At 42.3% G+C, this 20,159-nt stretch overlaps 1 protein-coding gene across 2 annotated transcripts in view; it reads left to right on the forward strand.

Annotated features, from left to right (window-relative positions):
* jag1a (jagged canonical Notch ligand 1a) overlaps nt 1-15,813 on the forward strand; it is a 40,243-nt gene extending 24,430 nt beyond the window's left edge. For both annotated transcript variants that reach the window (XM_047044297.1, XM_047044298.1), the window contains 16 exons: nt 295-341; nt 817-990; nt 1,651-1,801; nt 4,214-4,378; nt 5,655-5,768; nt 6,214-6,327; nt 6,859-6,972; nt 7,239-7,355; nt 7,539-7,566; nt 8,160-8,245; nt 11,621-11,734; nt 11,941-12,050; nt 12,236-12,466; nt 13,254-13,385; nt 13,567-13,717; nt 13,959-15,813. In XM_047044297.1, the coding sequence (XP_046900253.1) occupies nt 295-341; nt 817-990; nt 1,651-1,801; nt 4,214-4,378; nt 5,655-5,768; nt 6,214-6,327; nt 6,859-6,972; nt 7,239-7,355; nt 7,539-7,566; nt 8,160-8,245; nt 11,621-11,734; nt 11,941-12,050; nt 12,236-12,466; nt 13,254-13,385; nt 13,567-13,717; nt 13,959-14,476 (2,366 nt within the window). In that variant the 3' untranslated portion in view covers nt 14,477-15,813. The remainder of the gene's footprint in view (nt 1-294; nt 342-816; nt 991-1,650; nt 1,802-4,213; nt 4,379-5,654; nt 5,769-6,213; nt 6,328-6,858; nt 6,973-7,238; nt 7,356-7,538; nt 7,567-8,159; nt 8,246-11,620; nt 11,735-11,940; nt 12,051-12,235; nt 12,467-13,253; nt 13,386-13,566; nt 13,718-13,958) is intronic.
* Nucleotides 15,814-20,159: the final 4,346 nt, after the last annotated feature.

The raw sequence follows: 20,159 nt of genomic DNA on the forward strand, positions 1-20,159 counted from the left end.
GCCAGGCAGACGATAACGTTAAGATAACGTCCGCCCAAAACAATTGTGTGAAGGCTTGGCTAACCAAGGCAGCGTGAATCACTGTGCTTTTCCCACCCATTCTTAACAATCTTATCTGGAGGAAAGCTCACAGGAAATCTTGACAAGAGTTCTTATCAGGGCCATGCCTTAGTGGAGTCAAATGGTGTACATAATGTTTTTTTAATAAAAAAATAAGTGATGCCCCCTTTTTTAGACAAATATTTTATCATTTCAATTATTACAATGTGAATTATAATGTTACTGTACCATCAGATGTCAACAACTGCCAGGGCCAATGTCAGAATGGTGGAACCTGTAAGGTATGTGTTTCTGTTTGATCAGATTGATAGAAAGTTTTGACTTATTTTTTTACCCCTTTCTGCCTTCATTCTTTGTAGACGTTTTAAAAATAGTATATGCTGACAATAGTATATACTGCTCTAAGAGCACAGACAGAAGTATCTGTGTGTGTTAGAGAGAGAGAGACACAGAGACAAGGGATGTGGATAGACGGAAGGCTTCCATACAATAGATCAGATTACCATAAACATTCTTGTCCCCTGCCCGGAAATTTTTCATTTTCAATTGCAGTTGTGTGTGTGTCCCACTCACAATTGTTTGTTTTCTATAACACCCATTCCACCCACCCTCACCGCCGATTTTTTTCTCTGTCTCCCTCTCTCTCTTTCTCTTTGTCTCCTTCTCTCTCTGTCTCCCTCTCTCTCTTTCTCTCTGTGTCCTTCTCTCTCCCTCTTTGTCTCCCTCTCTCTCTCTGTCTCCTTCTCTTTCTTGCAGGACATGGTGAACGGGTACAGATGCACATGTCCACCAAGCTTTGGTGGCGAGCACTGTGAGAAGGACATCGACCAATGTGCCAGTGGCCCCTGTTTGAACGGCGGTCGTTGCCAGGATGACACAAAAGGCTTCCATTGCCTATGTCCATCAGGTTTCTCTGGCCAACTATGTCAGGTGAGCAGTCATCAGAACACTCCCACCATCAAGGAATCTCCATGGTGGGTAGGCGTTTCCCAAACAACAACAGATTTAGAGAATCAAATGTGTCCTCACATCAAAACATCCCTACCTGGTTTTAGATCAAGGCTCTGCCTCAGCAGAGAAGGCATAATCTTCCCAAGTCATGGATACAAGTTTAGATAAGTGCTTACCCATAGAGTTAATGGTTAATGGGAGGATGTGGGAGGTGAGGTAATCGGATGTTTTAATCTGTTACAGGGCAGCTCTCAAACTCTTAATCTCTTGGCCATGATCTGTTTTCATACCCTCCTCAATGTTGTCGCTATTATCCTTCACTCGCCTTTCTCTCTTTTCGCCATCTCTTCCGCTGTAATGTACCCACACCCGTGTCTCACTCAGGGATCGGTGCAACATGAAACCACGGCTTTGTCTCGCTTGTTAGCACTTGGATGCACAACAAACAAACTTTTATCTGCCAAATCTAACCCCCCACCCCCCCTTCAGACCTTACCATTTGTTGAGATTTGGCCTTTGGTTCTTGATCTGGTTTCCATGGTAATGTAGAGAGTATTACCATAGGCAATGCCAAATTATAGGTTTGCCTGTCCTTATTTGAGTCTAATTGTCATATTTTTCTTTATCTCACCTTCTCAGCTGGATATTGATTACTGCATGCCAAGCCTGTGTCAAAATGGTGCCCAGTGTTTCAATCTGGCAACAGATTACTTCTGCAAATGTCCCGAAGACTACGAGGGCAAGAACTGTTCCCGCCTTAAGGACCATTGTCGCACCACCCCCTGCAAAGGTTTATATTGCATTCTGATATTTCCTTTTTCTAATTTTATTTTGGTATTCAGTGTTGTAAGGAGTCGACTAAGCATTTCTTACCCTTACAAAAAATAAGTATACTATAAGTATACTAAAATATGGATAGTACACTTTTAGTTCACCTTTGATATACTTTTAAGAAGAATGCGTAGAAAATAGCTCACGTTTGATTTACTTTTAAGAAGTATACTTACAAAATAGTTCACTTTTGATATACTTAAAAGTATGCTTTGAAAATAGTTCACTTTTGATATACTTTTAAGGAGTATACTTAGAAAATAGTTCACTTTTGATATACTTTTAAGTATGCTATGAAAATAGTTCACTTATGTAAGAAGTATACTTAGAAAATAGTTAACTTTTGATATACGTTTAAGTATGCTTTGAAAATAGTTCACTTTTGTAAGAAGTATACTTAGACAATAGTTCACTTTTGATGTACTTTTAAGTATGCTTTGAAAATAGTTCACTTTTGATATACTTTTAAGAAGTATGCTTAGAAACAGAAAATGGTATAGATTTCTTCTGGAGTAGGATGTATCTTTTCTATTATTAAACAGCAAAAACAGTCAAAATAATTAGTAAGTACATTACAGGTCAATTTTTTTTGATCCATCTCATTCTAATTATTCATGTCTATGAAAATCTATTATGCATTGCACATTGAATCTTTTTTGGTACTGAAGCTGTAACCTTAATTACTGCCAAAACATTCTGATGCCCTATAATCTTATACTAATAATTATCAATTGGAGTATTAATGGAAAAAAAGAAAAAGCTACTTGAGAAAGAAGCAGACAGAAGGGTTGTATTATGCATTTGAAGGTTATACTGTCAAACTGACTGAAGAACAAAATAACGACGTGAAAAAATGAAAATAACGTGGCTCATTGGCTGGTATATTCCCATGATGCAAGGCGGTGAATAGTGTTAACATTTGCTTATAAGTTTGCCGTTTGTTCAAAATACAAATGTAACTTCATGAATTTCGTTTTCTAAATGTGTCTGCTTAGAATGTAGTGTTTTGTTGCATGCTCATTCTTGTGGTGGTTTACCATTGTAACCATGAGTTAAATTACTGTTACGTTTCTTAAGAAAAGCTGGATTCTTAAAATGTCAACGCTTGCGCAGTGAATAGCTTCTTTCAGCCAAAAAACGGCAGTGTAACTTTGCAAGGGCCCCCGTTCTCGCTAAGTGATTTATAATCTGAAGCGTTTGAGGGGCTCTTAAACATTATAATATAATAGTAAAATTGTATTTATTAAGTGTACTTCCTGAAGTACTTACATTAATTGAAAGTGCACTAAAAAGTATTGCAAATTATACTTCGAGGCTCTTTAGGAAGTATACTTCATGAACTGAAAGTGCACTACACAGGTTACTTTAGAGTATTCCAATGTATACTTTTAAGTACTTTGGGAAGTATACTTTATGAACTGAAAGTGCACTACACAGTCTACTGTACAGTATTCAAAAGTAAACCTTGAAATACACTAAGTGTACTTTAAAGTGTACTAAGTGACCTAAAAATTGGGCCAATTCAGTTTACTTAGTACAAAAATAGTATATAAATAAGTACAAAAATTGTATATAAATAAGTACGCTGCTAGTATACTTTAAGTAACATGATAATAGGATACTTTTTATACTAAGTATACTTACAAAATAAAGTATACTTCTTTTTTGTAAGGGTAGGCTAACTGGTTAAGCTAACTGGCTAGGCTAACACCTAATACAAGCTAACCCCTGAATCTTCAATCTTGAGGACAGAAGAGCTGTAAGATAATTTCACTAACTCAAGGCCATTGTGCTGAGTGTGTCATCCCATTGTTGTTTGGAGGCCTAGCATTAGCGAGCCACATCACAAACCCATTTTCTGCCCTCTCCCCCAGGGCCTTGTTACCATGGGAAGGGTTAAGATTTGGTTTCATGTTTTTATCCTGCCACTGCCAAACTCCTTTTGACAAGGACACTCCCTTCAAACACCACCTTCTGACAGAATGCCTAAGCTTCTGAAAATGTTCCCTCCTCCCGCCTTTGTTCACCTCTCGAAAATGGCCCAGAAAAAAAGCTGCCAAGTTCAGTGTGTTCTTCCTGGTAAATTCTCTGTTTACCCCCCTTGGTGATTGGTACCATGGAAGGTGTGTGTGTGTGTGTGTTAGAGGCTTCAGCCTTTGATTAGTGCAAGAACTAACCCATAAACAGACATAAAAGAACGATTGAAAATGTGTGTTTTGGGATTTTCTGATTTTCATTGCTTTATCAGATATAACAGCGAACCAAATAATCCGAAATATACATCTGCTCGCACGAAACACATCAGCATTACCGTTACCGCCTTTTAATAGCACTAATCGTTTCCTGCGCCTTGCTGTTCCTTCCTCTGCAGTGATTGACAGCTGCACAGTTGCTGTGGCGTCCAACAGCACCCTTGGAGGGGTACGTCTCATTTCATCCAACGTGTGCGGTCCCCACGGGCGCTGCCGAAGCCAGGCTGGTGGCCAGTTCAGCTGCGAGTGCGAAGAAGGATTCACAGGCGCCTACTGCCATGAGAGTAAGTTATACCTGTGTTTAGTCCAGAAATGGATATTCATGTGAATGGTCGAAGGATAAATGGGTAGAAAATGGTGCCATTTGCAAGAGATAAGAGGGGTTTTCCCCCCCAAAAGAAAAAGAGATATGAGGGCAATGAGGTGTTTTGAAGGATTGTTAAGTCCTCAAGACCCTCTGGTGGCACTGGCAGGCCTTAATACTGATTTTCCATGTGTGTGTGCTTTCTCAAACCAAAGTAGGCCAAAAGTCAGTCACACAAGCATCTCAGAAGCTGTCATAACAACTACTGACTAATTACCTCTTCCCTGTCGCTACACATCACAAAACATACTGTGCGGAATGTCCGGTAGCTCCATCCAAACCGGTGACGCTTATCTTCGACACATTCTTAATAGAGACCCTGGGTTTGGAGTGGAGACCCCCCCCTCAGCCATACTTTTGGCATCAGTGGCCCCGCTCCATTTGATTGATGTGAGGGTAGCTGACTAGCGGCCTAACTTGTAGGAAGTCACGCGAACCAGCCTGTCTGTAAGCAGGGGTTATCAGTTTTGATGGAGGGGAGGGGCAGGCCCCAGGCAAGGCCTATCCTGTCTCAGGCCGCGGGTAAGATTAATCAACCTCCCTAGCCTTCACAGGCCAACGGGAGGCAGGGGACGGGGGCCAGAAGTTGTTAAATTAGTCCCCCCCCCACCGCACTACCACCGCCAGGAAGTCTGGTTGTTTGTGCTTTTCCTACTCCTCTCCCTCCCTCCCCACCCACCCACCCACCTTGCTCTGCTTTGTTTTTGAGTGACACCAAGGAAAATAAGTCACTCTGGGGGAGTTTATGTGCTTAGTTGTTTGACCTGAGATGGTCAAAGTACAGTATACGAGGCTCAAGGGGATAATGCTTCAAGTCAACTGAAAGGCAGTGTTCTGACTCCTTAAATGGGGTAGAGCTAAGCTGTGAAACCCTTGTTCCTGGAGAGCTACAGTCCAATACGTTTTTTGCTTCAGCCCTTATTGTAGCTAACCTGATTCAGCTCATCATCCAGGTAATTACTGAAAGTGGGTGTGCCTGAACATTGTTCCTGGACTATGGACAACCCGAAACTCATAGGGAACAACCTAGGGATTGACAGGTTCTAAGAGTTTGGTGGTTTGCATGGTTCTATTGCATGCTTTCTTTCTCCCTCCCTCTCACTCTGCCTGTTACTTTGTTTTCCTCTCTATCCCTATTTCTTGTTCTCCCTCTCCCTCCCCATCTCTCTCGTTTTGTCTTTCTGTCTTTATCCCAGATATAAATGACTGTGAGAGCGGGCCATGTCAGAATGGGGGAACATGTATCGACAAAGTCAACCTGTACCAGTGCATCTGTGCGGAGGGCTGGGAGGGACCCAACTGTGAGAACAGTAAGTTCTACCAGTGTCTTTGTTCTGGGGGGTCTGTCTCCCACTTTCTATTCAGTTTCCTTTTTTAGAAATTACCATAATGTATAGTATATAACATGCCTTTTATAAATGTTTTTCCACTTTATGAACTGACTTCCATGTATTTTCCCACACGGTATTACATGTCTTACAATTAGCCTTATAGTGTAGCTAAACACAAATATATATGTGAATATATATATATATATATATATATATATGTGAATATATATATATTTGTGTTATATATATATTTTAAACCCTATAGTTAATATATACAGTTAAATGTGTCAATCTTGCTCTGGGGGGGGGGGGGGGGGGCTACAGATGAATGCCCTTCTAAAACTGGTCTAACCTGGGGGTCTTTCAAGATGCCCTGCACGCTGTCAGAAGTGTTCATGTTCAATCCCCCTTCTCCCTTGCTCAGACATTGATGATTGCAGCAGGAGCCCCTGCCACAACCGTGGCACGTGCCGAGACTTGGTGAATGACTTCTACTGCGAGTGTCAGAACGGGTGGAAGGGAAAAACCTGCCACTCAAGTAAGCAACTAATACACAAGGTTTCCTTCCACGAGATATGTGTTTAGTCCGGGGGTGAGGGGGTGGGGTTTGGTGGGGAGGTGGGTTCCAGTGTAAATTGTGTTTAGGACAATTCACAAATGTAATGTTGGTGGTCATGTAAGTGCTTGAGTTGCGCACGTATGTGTGTGATGTTGTGGCGCATGTGCGTGCTTGTCGCCATATGTGCGTCTGCTGTGTTCACAAAGGCAGAGACAGCTCAGGTTTACATTTAGTCATTTAGCAGACGCTCTTATCCAGAGCGACTTACAGTAAGCACAGGGACATTCCCCCCGAGGCAAGTAGGGTGAAGTGCCTTGCCCAAGGACACAACGTCATTTGTCACGGCGAGGATTCCTTCCGGCAACCTCCTGATTACTAGCCCGACTCCCCCACCGCTCAGCCATCTGACTCCCGTTTAAACGGCAGGTTTTAACTATGACTGACCCAAAAGTGAGCTTGACTGCCGCATGTTAGCTAGCTATCGCTAACACGAGTCTGCTGTTTACCCAGGGCAAAGTCAGTGTGACGAGGCGACGTGTAACAACGGCGGAACATGCTACGACGAAGGGGATGCCTTCAAATGCATGTGTGCAGCTGGATGGGAGGGGGCCACCTGTAATATAGGTGAATTTAGCAAACCGGCCCTCACCAAGATATACACCATCAAAACTATTAAACGTCAAGAAAACCTTTACATCGCAACAACTTAGCTTACACATTTGCAGTAGTAATTTTCTGTGCACATTTCAGTATGACAATTCTAATTCCATTGTGGTTTTCTGCACTTTGTTTTCAGAGTTTGTTTCTGAGTTTTTCACATGCTAGCCTGTTGGATAAAGGTTCTGTTTGCCAGCTGACATGATGGCTAAAGGTTATGTTTGTCTCCCTAGCGAAGAACAGCAGCTGCCTACCCAGTCCCTGTGAAAACGGGGGCACCTGCGTGGTCAAAAGAGACTCCTTCACTTGTGTCTGCAAGGAGGGGTGGGAGGGCTTAACCTGCAAGCAAAGTGAGTAGCAGTGTGGAAGGAACAAATGTGTTTTAGTAGACATAGTTTCTCTTTATAGATTTATTTATAAGTGATCATTTGATTTATTGCTCGCTTTCACCTAAAACCCACCTACAAATAATTTTTTGAGTGTATCTGAACCTCCCAAATGTGTCTCACCTTTTTTATTTGTCCTTTTTTCAGATTCCAACGACTGCCATCCCCACCCTTGGTAAGTCAATCCCAAACCAAATTACCCTCAGTAAACACATCTCTCCTTAGGAATGTCCCACTGCTGATAAACACACACACTCCCACATACACACATTGAAACGTGCATACATACACACAGTTCTTATATACTGATGTACACAGTCAACAGTAGATGGAATCACACGTCTGACTTAAGACTTTAGGTGGCCATCATGCCTTTTATTTCCCCATTCTGATTCTACCACACAGCACCCTAACGATAACATAACAACATGACTACAATTTACATGCATACACGTATTTAACTGTGATGACTTGACATTTACATTACATTTACATTTAGTCATTTAGCAGTCGCTCTTATCCAGAGCGACTTACAGTAACTACAGGGACATTCCCCCCGAGGCAAGTAGGGTGAAGTGCCTTGCCCAATGACACAACGTCATTGAACAGGGAATCGAACTGGCGACCTTCAGATTACCAGCCAGATTCCCTCACCGTTCAGCCACCTGACTCCCCTGACTTGACACATTCCTTCTTAGATCTTGTTGATAAATTATTATGTGATTGGTTTGGAGATGACTCGATATATTTTTTTCTTTCTTCCTCCAGCTACAACAGTGGGACCTGTGTGGACGGGGACAACTGGTACCGGTGCGAATGCGCTCCTGGATTTGCCGGGCCCGACTGCAGGATTAGTAAGTAATTGACTCTTTGCATTTCTCTCTCTGTGTCTATCTCTCTGTTTCTCTGTATCTCTCTGTCTCTTTCTCTCTCTCTCCGTCTCTCTCTCTGGGCCTCATGTACTAACGCTTTTGCGCCCACTTCAGGCGCCTAAAAGCATGGCGAGGTATGTACAAACATGCCGCAATGAGGTAAAAGCGCAGATTGCCTGTCGCGGGAACTGAAAATGGCAAATTGCGCTTTTCCGTGTCATGTATATGCATTCACGGGAAGGTCAGGGGAAAGTGGGAGTTTCCCATAAAGATATAGGAGGGAATGCTCAATGTGTGCTTAAGTATGTATTCGGCGGTATGTTGGCCTACAAAAACCGCCTGTGAAAGCGCACCTCTATTTTGCGTTGAAAATTCTCCGCCTGTTAAAAGCAGGCGTAAACCAGGATGCGCATATGCCTCCTCCTGGTGAAATGGCAGCCGTAACCCGAGCAAACTGTCTGTTTGTCTCTCTCTCTCTCCTCTCTCTCTCTCTCTCTCTCTCTCTGATTGTCTGTCTCTTTCTCCGTTTGCTATGCTTAAGCAGTGACAAAAGTCAGGGCTAAACCAGAGCTGGGTCAGGACTTTGTATTAAGGATGCAATGGTTCTACAGGGCATCACAGTGGCTGAGGGCTTATGGTTGATGGGTTTGATGTGTTCATGCTTCAGTAAGCGGTTTGATCCTGTTAAAGGCATAGGTCAACCTAAATCAGATTTGGGTCTAATACCCTAACCATCCCTTTAAAAGGAGCTTTGAGATACTTTGGTTGTTTTTTTTGAGGTATTGTTTACCACTGATGACATCCCCAACCAGTTAGCAATGGACACCAATGGTTAGCACGCAAACCAGGGCTTATGAAACCTAGTGTAGTTAGTTCCCTTCTATAGATTGTCATGGAAAATGTGAGCAACATGACCCTGTTAGCCTGCCGCATATTTAGATCTTGATACTGTTGACTACTTGTACTCCCAGACCCCGAATCAGTCACTGCGTTCACATGGAGTTGAATTACTGGCTTATTTGTGTAATGCCCAGTACACCCAGGTTTCCCTCACTAAAGAGGCTCTGAGAATTAGTATAAAAATAGAGCTTTTATTATAAGGATCAGTAGTGGATCGGGTATTTACCAACAGCGTTTAACCGCTCAAGGAAACAGTGACATAGACCACATCTAGGAAACAAACAATATGAAATAAGACAGGGCAACAATATAGCACAAATAGCAACCATACATTATTAAAATCATTATAGGCAAACACATACCCAAAACACAGAAAGCCGATGAGACGACATAAATCAGCTTCCTGACACTCGCTGCAATCAGCCCCGGCTACAAACAAACCCACGCACCAGTATACAACATTTACTTGCGAAGTCTTGCATGCATTTGATGACTAACATACAACATTTTCAAGACACGTTAAAAGCAGTAGCGGAGCCAGAGGGGTGTCCGGGGTGGCACTGGACACCCCTGACATCTGAATGGCCACCCCAAAATGTAATTCGCTACTGGAAATTTGATGCTGATTGACATTTCATTTGACCTCTTGTTGAAAGAATGTAATGTGGTTGGGCACCAAGTTATTTATATTTTTCAAGTCCATTTCTGCTTGATTTCTGGTACCTGTCAAGTCAAATTGCAGTGTTTTTTTGGGTTTGTAAATTCACTTTGTTTTGTAAATAAACTATGTACTGTGTTATTTCTGTAACACAGAAATGCTATTATAAGTCCCTGGTGCTTGAGCTTTTTTCCCCAAAAATATGATATATGTTCCAGCACTTATAGACGCAGATTATACTGTATATATTAATTAAAACAGTGACCCAAGACTCTGGACTATGGACCCCCTGACGTAGCCTTGGCCACCCTTTGGCCACCCCATGTATAAAACTATAGTTCCGCCACTGGTTAAAAAGACTCAAACTTACATGACAAACAATGCTGCCGGCGTGCACCTCAAATACGGACCCTACAAGCTCACACCCAGTTATATTGGCACCAGCCTTAGGTGCGGCCTTACCGTCACACCCTCTGGAGCCACACCCATATCACATTTGGATTGAAATAGAATGATCCGTTTCTTGTAAACACCTTTGTTCAAATAACTGCAGTCCGACTAAAATCCGATCGACACCCCGAGATAACTCGATCCGAGTCAGTTGATAATTCGGACATCGCATGCTTGAAAACGGGTGAATTGGAATATAAACTGGACTCTGCGTCTTTGCACATGCTTGAGATCCCCCTGCCCTCCCTCCCAGGTCGTGACCTGGAAGTTAAAAAAGACAACAAGTCGACTTTGCCGGGAGCCGGCCCGGCGGAAACAAACAACGCGAGCCAATAGCGCCGTTTGCATTCGCAGTACTCCTATTGTCATCATGCACGAAATGTAGAGGGGACGTAGCTTCACCTTGCTCTCCGTTCGCCGTCTTTCTCAAAATGTTGATGTTGTTGTTGTTGTTGGTAGTGGTGAAGAGGTCAAGCGGAAAGGGCTGTATCACCACTAGTTGTAATGAAAACAGCGCCACGTATCATACTGGGATATAGGGTTGCCAACTTCCTCAACCCCAAATGAGGGACACTTTCTATGCGCCTGCGCCAACAGCTAACCAACAATAAAGGAAATCGCAAGGTTTCATTAGTCACCATAAACCTACTCATTTCAGTGTAATGTTGGCAAACCACTACTGTACTTGCTCGGATGTTTTGTTCATAGTAATAGTCAAGACAATTATCACAAGTTTCTCTTAAATTTCATGTTGATTTCTTGAAAAAGCATTAGACTTAAACCATATGCCACAGACACTGAAAAGCTTTAGGCTTAAACCAACCATTGTCACCAATAAGCAACAACCGTGTTCCATAGCAACGTTTGCGTGAGGTTTGGCACGTTTACAGTAGCCTATTATTGGCCGGCGAGGCTGTGATTGCAATACGGGACTGGAGCTGTCCCTGACGGGACAAATCAAAATCACCCATCATTCGAGATGTCCCGGACAATTTGGGATGTCCCGGACAATTCGGGACGGTTGGCAACCCTACTGGGATATGACATGCTTTCGGCCAATCATTCGGTTTATTCACTGCCATATATATTAGGATAATAGCAGTTGCCTCAAATATGAGCATTATCCAAATAAAGCTAGGTTCGAATTGATACCATCATGTAAACGTAGTGAGTATTGAGTTAGATTGGAACAAGTTAAAAACAAGTCATTCTTGTTCTACATCTCTCTCCTGAGTTGCTCACATTTGTCGGTCAGATGAACAGACGCATTTCAGGATGATGGGTCTATGGTAGGTTCATAACTGATTGGGAATCTAACAGTTGCCATTCTCGCCTGCATGTGTCCATAGACATCAATGAGTGCCAGTCTTCACCCTGCGCTTACGGCTCTACATGCGTAGACAAGATCAACGCTTACCGTTGCCTGTGTCCACCCGGCAGAACCGGACACAGGTGCCAAGAAGGTAAGAGCCCAAGCAGCCTTCGCTTTCCAGCAGTCCACGCTCCACATGGAGTCAGGAACTACACTTCTTAAGGTGCACCTTCACCTATGGAGTACAACTTTTTTGGCAAAGTATAGAAACTAAGCCTTTGAGTAGCAGTTAAGTCTGAGGCAATGTTGATGTGGATTCCTTGTTATTTATTTCTGATTTATTTCTATGCCTTGCAGTCACTGGGAGACCCTGTGTTGTCAATGGATTGGTGGCTGCTGATGGGACTAAGTGGGATGATGAATGCAACACCTGCCAGTGCAACAATGGGAAGGTGTCTTGTACAAAGGTGTGAAACGTTTTTGCAAGTTGTATTAAACTGAAAGCAGGCTGTGATACATTTCGACCCTAACCTACAAAGCAGCACAACGTTAAAGCTTTCTTGGTTTTTCAATTTGAGAACAAGACGGTGTGGCTGGTTAACGGACCAAATAGTAAATGGCTTCAACGGTTTCTACAATGGTTTCCCTATAGATCTGGTGCGGCCCCAAGCCATGTAGACTCCATGGTAAAATCCGCGGAGGCGATTGCTCGTCCGGCCAGTCCTGCGTGCCCATCCGTGATGAGCGTTGCTTCATCAAGCCCTGCCCTAACCAGGGGGAGTGCTGGTCACCCTCTCATCATTTCCCAGTTCGTGCCAAGTGCCGACCTGATGGCAACTGTGCCAACGTCACATTTACCTTCAACAAGGACCTAATGCCACAAGTGAGTTGATAAGAAAACACATTTCAGTCCTAATTTTCCTCGAACAGTCCTGGGGGAGAAAGCAGTTCACTCGATGGGTTTCTGAATTGGATAATGAACAATACATTCATTCACTTAGAAAAGACAATAAATGGGTTGAGACGTGGTCTAAGGGAATCTGTAAGAAATATTCATCTATCAAGCATTGCAGTCAGTCGGTGAACAAGTTTAAGAAAGCTTTATTGCTTGCGGCCGGCCCACAAGGAGACAAAAACATCACACGTCATTTTGCTCCAAAGTTTGTCTGCTAGCATGTTGTGCTATCTAGCAATTTAAGCAGCCCCGCTCTTTGCAGTCATTGGTTAAGACAAAGGCATGCAAATGTTCCATGGCTCTTCTTCATTGGCTCCTTGCATAGACCTGGCACGCGTGTGTGCGTGCGTGTTTGAGTGTGTGCGTTTGTGCGCTCTTTGACCCCTGCAAGCTTGACCATATGATTTACCCAACACAGATAAGGCCAGACATATTTTATGGCCTGTCCAGTAAGACAGTGGTCAGCCCAGGTCACCTTGTTTACCTATGCCTCGTGTTACCCAAAGTTCAGATTTTGGGGTAGGCCTTTCTCTACACACAAGGAATGCTGAACACAGAATCATTCTTATACAGGATAACAGTTACATCTTCAATTTTTTCAACAGAATCAAACTAATTTGATTAAACAATTTCTACTTGATGATGAGGGACGAGCCTTTGCTTTGGTTTCCTTGAACTCTTTAACCTCCAACCTTTCTATCTTTGCATGTTCCAGGGCGTTACCGTGGAGCACATCTGCAACGAGCTGAGGAGCCTGTACGTGGTGAGGAACGTCTCGTCAGAGTACTCTGTCTCCATGACCTGTGAGCCGGCACTCACCGCCAATAACGAGATTCATGTCACCATCGTAAGTTCACTCTGAATTATTGTGAGAATTTAATTTGTGTGAGAATTTGTGCTTTTCGTGTTGTTAATTTAGCCAAGTAGTTTATGCCGAGTATTGGTGAGGTTATGTTTCCTCTTAGTAGGATGAGGTGATTTTTATAGTCAGGAAAAACGAGTAATCCAAGTTTCTCTGATATTTTAAGTCAACAGAAGATCCAAGGAGAGGCAAGTCGCCCATCAAGGAGATCACCGACAAGATCATTGATTTGGTCAGCAAGAGAAACGGCAACAACACTATCATCACGTCCATCGCTGAGGTCCGCGTCCAGAGGAGACAACGCCACATTCCCAGCGGTAAGAAACATCTTCCTTTCAAGCGCATCTGTTAGTTATTAAACATGGAATTTCCCCCAGCTAGCAGACTTAGTTTTTGAGTTTTGCTCAACCAGTTGAGGGTTTTCAATATCAACCCACCATTTGATGACGTTCTGTCCCAGGATTGTAATTGACATGTTTTGATAATTGTAACTTTGCTCAGACAACATTTTAGATTTCTCATCCCCCTCATCCCTGTATCTCTCTCTTGTCCCAGCAGATTACCTGGTGCCTCTTCTGGTTTCCCTGATTATTGTTATATGGGTTCTGGTCGTGGCTTCTGCATTGCTATGGTGCCTCAAGCGGCGGCGGAAGCAGAGCACCCACACGGGGGTCAACACCCAGGCCATGCCAGTGACCGCCGAGGACAACAATGCCGTCAACAATGTCCGAGAGCAGCTCAACCAGATCAAGAACCCCATAGAGAAAAACCCCTCTGGCAGCCTGCCTCCAGGCAAAGACCAACACCACCACCCACACTTCTTTGAGGACAAGAACTCGGTCAACGCCAAGATTCAGACGAACAACTCCGATGCCGGGACGCATTCAGAAGATGAGGAGTCGGAGAAAAGGCTTCAGAAGGCAAGGTTTCCCAGGCAGCCAGCGTACACACTTGTGGACCGAGAGGACAGAAGCCTGCAACACACATCTGGAAAAAAAAACAACTGGACAAACAAAAAGGACAACAGGGATTTGGAGTCAGCACAGAGCTTAAACCGATTGGAGTACATCGTATAGCGTAAAGCTGTCTTATTAGATGGTTTCACTGTCTCTAGACAGTCGATACAGAGGACAGTCCATAGTTCATACGGTTATGTTTTTGAATTAAAAATATTTTTTTATCTTTCCCTGGTTAATTTATGTTTTGACAAGCAAAATATGCTTACACTAGCAAAAAACTATTGGCTGTGGTTGGCTGGATTTCCAGGTGCTGCAGGTTCACGTCTGAATCAAATCTAGTTCTGAGGCATTGCTTTGTGTAAAGGGACAAAGCAATGTAGGTTAACAAGCAATTCTACGTTGTTCTGAAAGCTAATAATTTGTTTTTGTCTCAATAATATTATGCAAGCAATATCTATGTAGGATCCTAGCTTGGAACTAGTTTTGTATTTTGAAAGGCTTGTGCAGTGCCATACTACAGCAAATATCAAAAAGAAAATATTTATTACAATTAAATGTTTTGTTTTGGGGCAGGTTGAGTCTGTCAGCAGTTTCTGCCAATATGAAGAATTTAAGTGTCAATGTAGATATGTACATATCTTTAATTAATCATTGTGTATATTTGGTTTATTAACTTAATAATAAAGAGCCTTAAAATATCATTCCTTTTATTTATATTCATTGTTTTGATTTGAAGGTTTGACGGCTTTGTAAGCTTCCAACATCCTTTTTTGTGGATTGAAATATTGTTTCAGTATGTTTCAGAAATGCCAAAAGTGTTCTTGAAAGAATAGTTTATTTTTTAACAATAGGATGGGCATTTTTGTGCCTGAAAAAAAACATTTTGTACATTTAGTTTGTTGTTGGATACCATATTATGTTAAATGTGCCAGGATGTTTATTGTAAGTACTTAAATATAAATGGGAGCAAGGTGACAGATGACATAATAATAGAATGATGTTGCTGCTGCAGGGTTCTTATAAGTAAAAAAGGAGCAGACACATTGCTTGCCACTCCCTAAAAATAATTTAAGGGAACAAGCAAGTCGGCATGTACAGTGTGAGTACACAACAAAGTGTAAAGTATGGGACTCATAAATGTCCTTGAATCCTTCAAAGACAAATCCAAAAACCTTATTTTGATGTATTTGTAATTACTATTTGCATTTATTAGCGTAATGGAGATACATTTGAATAAAGTTAATACTTGAAGGAGAGTCGTCCAATAAGAACACTGTAAAACTGTCATGTGACACATTGCCTTCAATTCATTGGAGATCAAGAGGCTGTGAAGATGTTTTATTTCAGTAGTTTGCCCTTTTTAGGATCTTTCATAATGGAGGATAAATCAAAACAAATTGTACATTTGATTTTAGCATTTCAGAACTTAAGAATAAAGTATTTTGTTTTGAGGATCCTGGCAATAAAGTCTTGTTTTGAAAAATATTTATTAAATATTTTGTACAAAAAAATACTTTGACAAGTGGTGTTTTCAATGGGGTTTCTTTGGCAAAAATCCGGGTTGTTATGCAAGTCACTTTAGCCCAGACAACAAGGCTAATGATGCGTTTGTCTGAGAAGCCAAACAGAGGTTACTTTGTCTGTGGCCCCCGAACCATCGCTGTCCTCACACACACACACATCTCCTGAGACATGTGAGAGCATTTAAAAGGGTCCGTACACTGTGGAACCTGCGTGGGAACAAGCCTGTCTTTCTCACAAATAAACAGCATGAGACACTTGCGAAACGAAAAACAAGCAAGCTTTTCTGCTATAGTCTGCTAAACTTGAAAATGGTTCCTTGAACCCAGTGCACTGGGGTCCTATGCTATGCTAGGTTTTATGCTGCGGTTCAAATTAGTAAGGCGTTATTTATGTGCACTTTTTTGTAAATACGATTTTTTGGGGTGGCACCATTTATCACAAAAATGGTGGTTGATAAGCAATTCAATATGCTCTCTTGGGATGTTTTTGGTGTAGGCTGTTGGATCGGCGTTTGGGCTTATGGCCCTGTTTTCTTTTTTTTGCTCTGTGTCATTCTTTGGGATGCAGAGATTCCCATGCCAATGTTTCCCCATAATGTTTGTAAAACCCAGTCACACTACTCTCCACTGCTGTGGTCTCAGCTGACTCCAGAATGTCTGACTTCCTGCCTTCTTTCTTCTATGTCTTTTCACAAATTAGAGTGTTTTCTCTTCCCTATGTAACCCCCCCCCACACATACACACACACATACACACACACACACTCCAATATTGTCCTGGTATCTGCGTCCAAAACCATCCAAACGATTACATGTTTGATAGGAAAGCTGGAGAAATCGTTTCAGGTCAAGAAATCAATATCAATGTGCTATAACTGCTTCAAAGCTCCTCTAAAAATAATTAACCATGGTTAGGACACAACACTGTACTGTGTTGGATGCAAATGTTTTGTTGCTGTATTAATAAACATCCATCTTTCTTGGAAACGTGATTCTGCCTGCCTGTTGAAGAACAAAAAACTGCTCTCATACTTGAATGCATACCTTTTTTATGACGAGAAAAAAGAGAGCTCAAAGTTCTGTGCCATTTAAGCAAGACTGTTGTGTCTGTCTGCGAAGACAAGCATACAGTACACACATACACTACCAACTCATATTGTTTTCATAGCACATGATCTATGAGGGGTGCGGCTGGATATGAACGTGCGTGTACGTGCGTGTATGTCTGTATGTGCGTACATTTACATGACTCAGCCTGTGAGAACTGCAACAGTCGAGAGAGAGAGGGGAGAGACTCATGATGTCAACACTCCCCCAGGTTGGAACGAACCCAGAAAGAGAAAGGGAGAGGAGGACTGAAGAGGCCAATGACTGTTTAAGCTGTTCTCCTTCGCTTAACTTTTTACCCATCAGATACGTTTTCAGTGTTCAACGTGCACTGTATCACAAGATTTAAACCTACTAGCATTTATAAAAAGCAACACACATAAACACACATTTATAAAAACACATTTATAAAAAGCAATATTGCAGCTAACACATTTACGTTGCCCTGACGTTGTCGCAACATCACGCGATGACCAAACATAGGTTGCCGCAACGTCTTTGGCGACGTTGCGGGACCGTGCATCTGTGGGGCGCTAGTAGGTTGCCGCAACGTAATCTTGTGACGTTGCCAGTCCGTAACCGCGACGTCGTGGCAAGGTTAATTTTCCGACGTTGCCAGTCCGTAACCGCGACGTCGTGGCAACGTTATTTTCCGACGTTGCCAGTCCGTAACCGCAACCTCCTAGCAACGTAATTTTCTGACGTTGCCAGTCCGTAACCGCGACATCGTGGCAACCTTATTTTCCGACGTTGCCAGTCGGTAACCGCAACCTCCTAGCAACGTTGTTTTGGGACGTTGCCAATTCGTAACCGCGACGTCGTGGCAACGTTATTTTGTGACGTTGCTAGTCCGTAACTGCGACGTCAACAATTTACTTAATTATGAAGTAACCTATATTTCATATGCAGACCTCATTTGCCCAGAAGGCTACTTGTTTTGGTATAATAGATAGCCAAGTTAGGAGGAATATGTTTGTGTGATGTGTAGCCTGACTCAAGCTAAATCATAAACGAGGCAGCATTTCAGAATCAGAAAGTGTTTTAATCGCCATGAAAGTTTGCACAGACAAGGAATTTACTTTGGCAGGAAGGTATATACATTCACCATATAGGAATCCTAAATATGTGGTCTACCTATACTAAAGGGGAGTCAGATGGCTGATCGGTTGGGGAATCAGGCTATTAAATCAGAAGGTTGCCAAATGATGTGTCCTTGGGCAAGGCACTTCACCTTACTTTCCTCCAGGGAATATCCCTGTACTTACTGTAAATAAGAGCGTCTGCTAAAATGACAAAGCACAAAGTATGCATGTAACATTTACAATAAAAACTAAAATGGCCAAAATATATACATAAGTGATAAAAAGTGCCACTGCAAAACAAACACTGCAAAACAAACACTGCAAAGAAAAAAACACTGCAAAACAAACACTGCAAAACAAAAGTGCCAAACAAACAAAGTGCAAAAAATGAATTAAAATCTTCTTCCAGTCCCCGCTATGAGTCCTGTCTGTTGGCCCTGACAAGGAAGCACAAAATAAGTTAGTGTTAGATTAACATAATCGCACGTGTGAAAAGGGGCTATACAAGTCTTTAAAAATCACATCTAAAATAACATACATCATCAATTAAAATATTATGTGATTCTAGATTTGTGTCATAGCCATGTGAAAGATTGGATATGGAAGTTGCAAACATGATTCATTCACCTGGCTGGTTTTGAATGGGCTGCCGGGGTGTGTTTGAGTGTTTCCTCTATGCGGAGCTCCACAGCTTTCTCTCCCAGTCCCGTCTTCTACTTCATCACAGCGTCTGGAATTAGAAGTCATGAACTTATTGTCAGCACCAATGTGAACGTTGAATGCGTGTAAGCCATAGTTTGTGGGATCTCCAAACACTTACCGCTCTCTTTCGCAACTCCAGCACCTTAAGGCGCTCCTCAAGGTCTTGAAGTTCAGCCTGTGTTTGGGCCACCTGTAGGTCCATCACTGGCACCTCTTCAGTGTGTCTGCCCTGTGGTCGCCTGAACAGGAGAGCCTCTCGCTGGTTCTCTTCCAATGTCTCCATCTTCCGGAGCATAACCTGTAATGTGTCTGTAATTAAAGACAAGTAAAACAAGTTTACAAGAGTTTGCATGATTGGCATACACTGTGGTTCTTCTAGATTAGCTGTAACATTGATGTACATAACAAATGTTACCTTGATTGGTCTTTGCCCAAGATGGTACAGCTGAATGGGGTATACAAAGCATTAGTAAGACAACATTTGTTGTTTTGACAAATATGTTTCCCCCCACGAACAACTTATGTATGCCTTACAATTAGGTATGCCTTACAATGGCAATGGTATGAGTATTTTTTTGAGTGTCTTATATTTGCACTTGCCTGGCTGCCAGCTGTTTTCCGGGGCGCCCTATGGGTTCTCCTCCACTAGACCAGAGTTGACACCTAGAGGTATGGCATCTGGTGATGCAAACGTTTTAAGTCATACTTTTGCTTCAAAGCATAGCCTTTAGGGTTGCCATGGCTCATACAATTATTGTCACTGTTATAAACGGTCATTCATTACTTTACCATAATTTCCAAGGGACACAGTACTTGTGATGGTGGTCGGATCACCTGTACAGAAATGAAAGTGGAATGTAGTTTACGTACATAGTAGCCTATTAGTATATTGATATTGAAGGAGCATCGCACATATGTGATCGTTCGAAAGCAGGCCCCACAGCGTAGCGTCGCACATGTGTGATTCTTAACATTCCAACCAACTATTTTCCGATGGGCAGAAACTATATGATAAACACTACAGTATGGCTTCAAAATGTACAATTAGTAGGCTAACAAGTAACACTAGCAAGTAGTAGCATTGGTACGAGTATTATCTTAGGTTGCTAGGTAACGGAAGCTAATTAAAGCTACATAGCTTCCGTTTTGGAAAAATAACTCACGTACTCTGGTGAAAGTGTCTGAAATATTTAGAACTCACGCATCTAAAGGTTAAAACGAATAAATTTATCCAAAAACAAATGTCATGTACAAATTGGAAGAATTAGTGACATGATACTTTTACAGACGCCATTGCTGTGCATGCCATGACCGACTGTGAACGTGATCAGCCACGCGCTAGCGTCTTTGAAAATTCAGGGCTAGCTAGCTAAATAAACTATTTTGG

The sequence above is a fragment of the Hypomesus transpacificus genome, chromosome 21 (genome assembly GCF_021917145.1).
Source record: "Hypomesus transpacificus isolate Combined female chromosome 21, fHypTra1, whole genome shotgun sequence".
NCBI lineage: Eukaryota > Metazoa > Chordata > Actinopteri > Osmeriformes > Osmeridae > Hypomesus > Hypomesus transpacificus.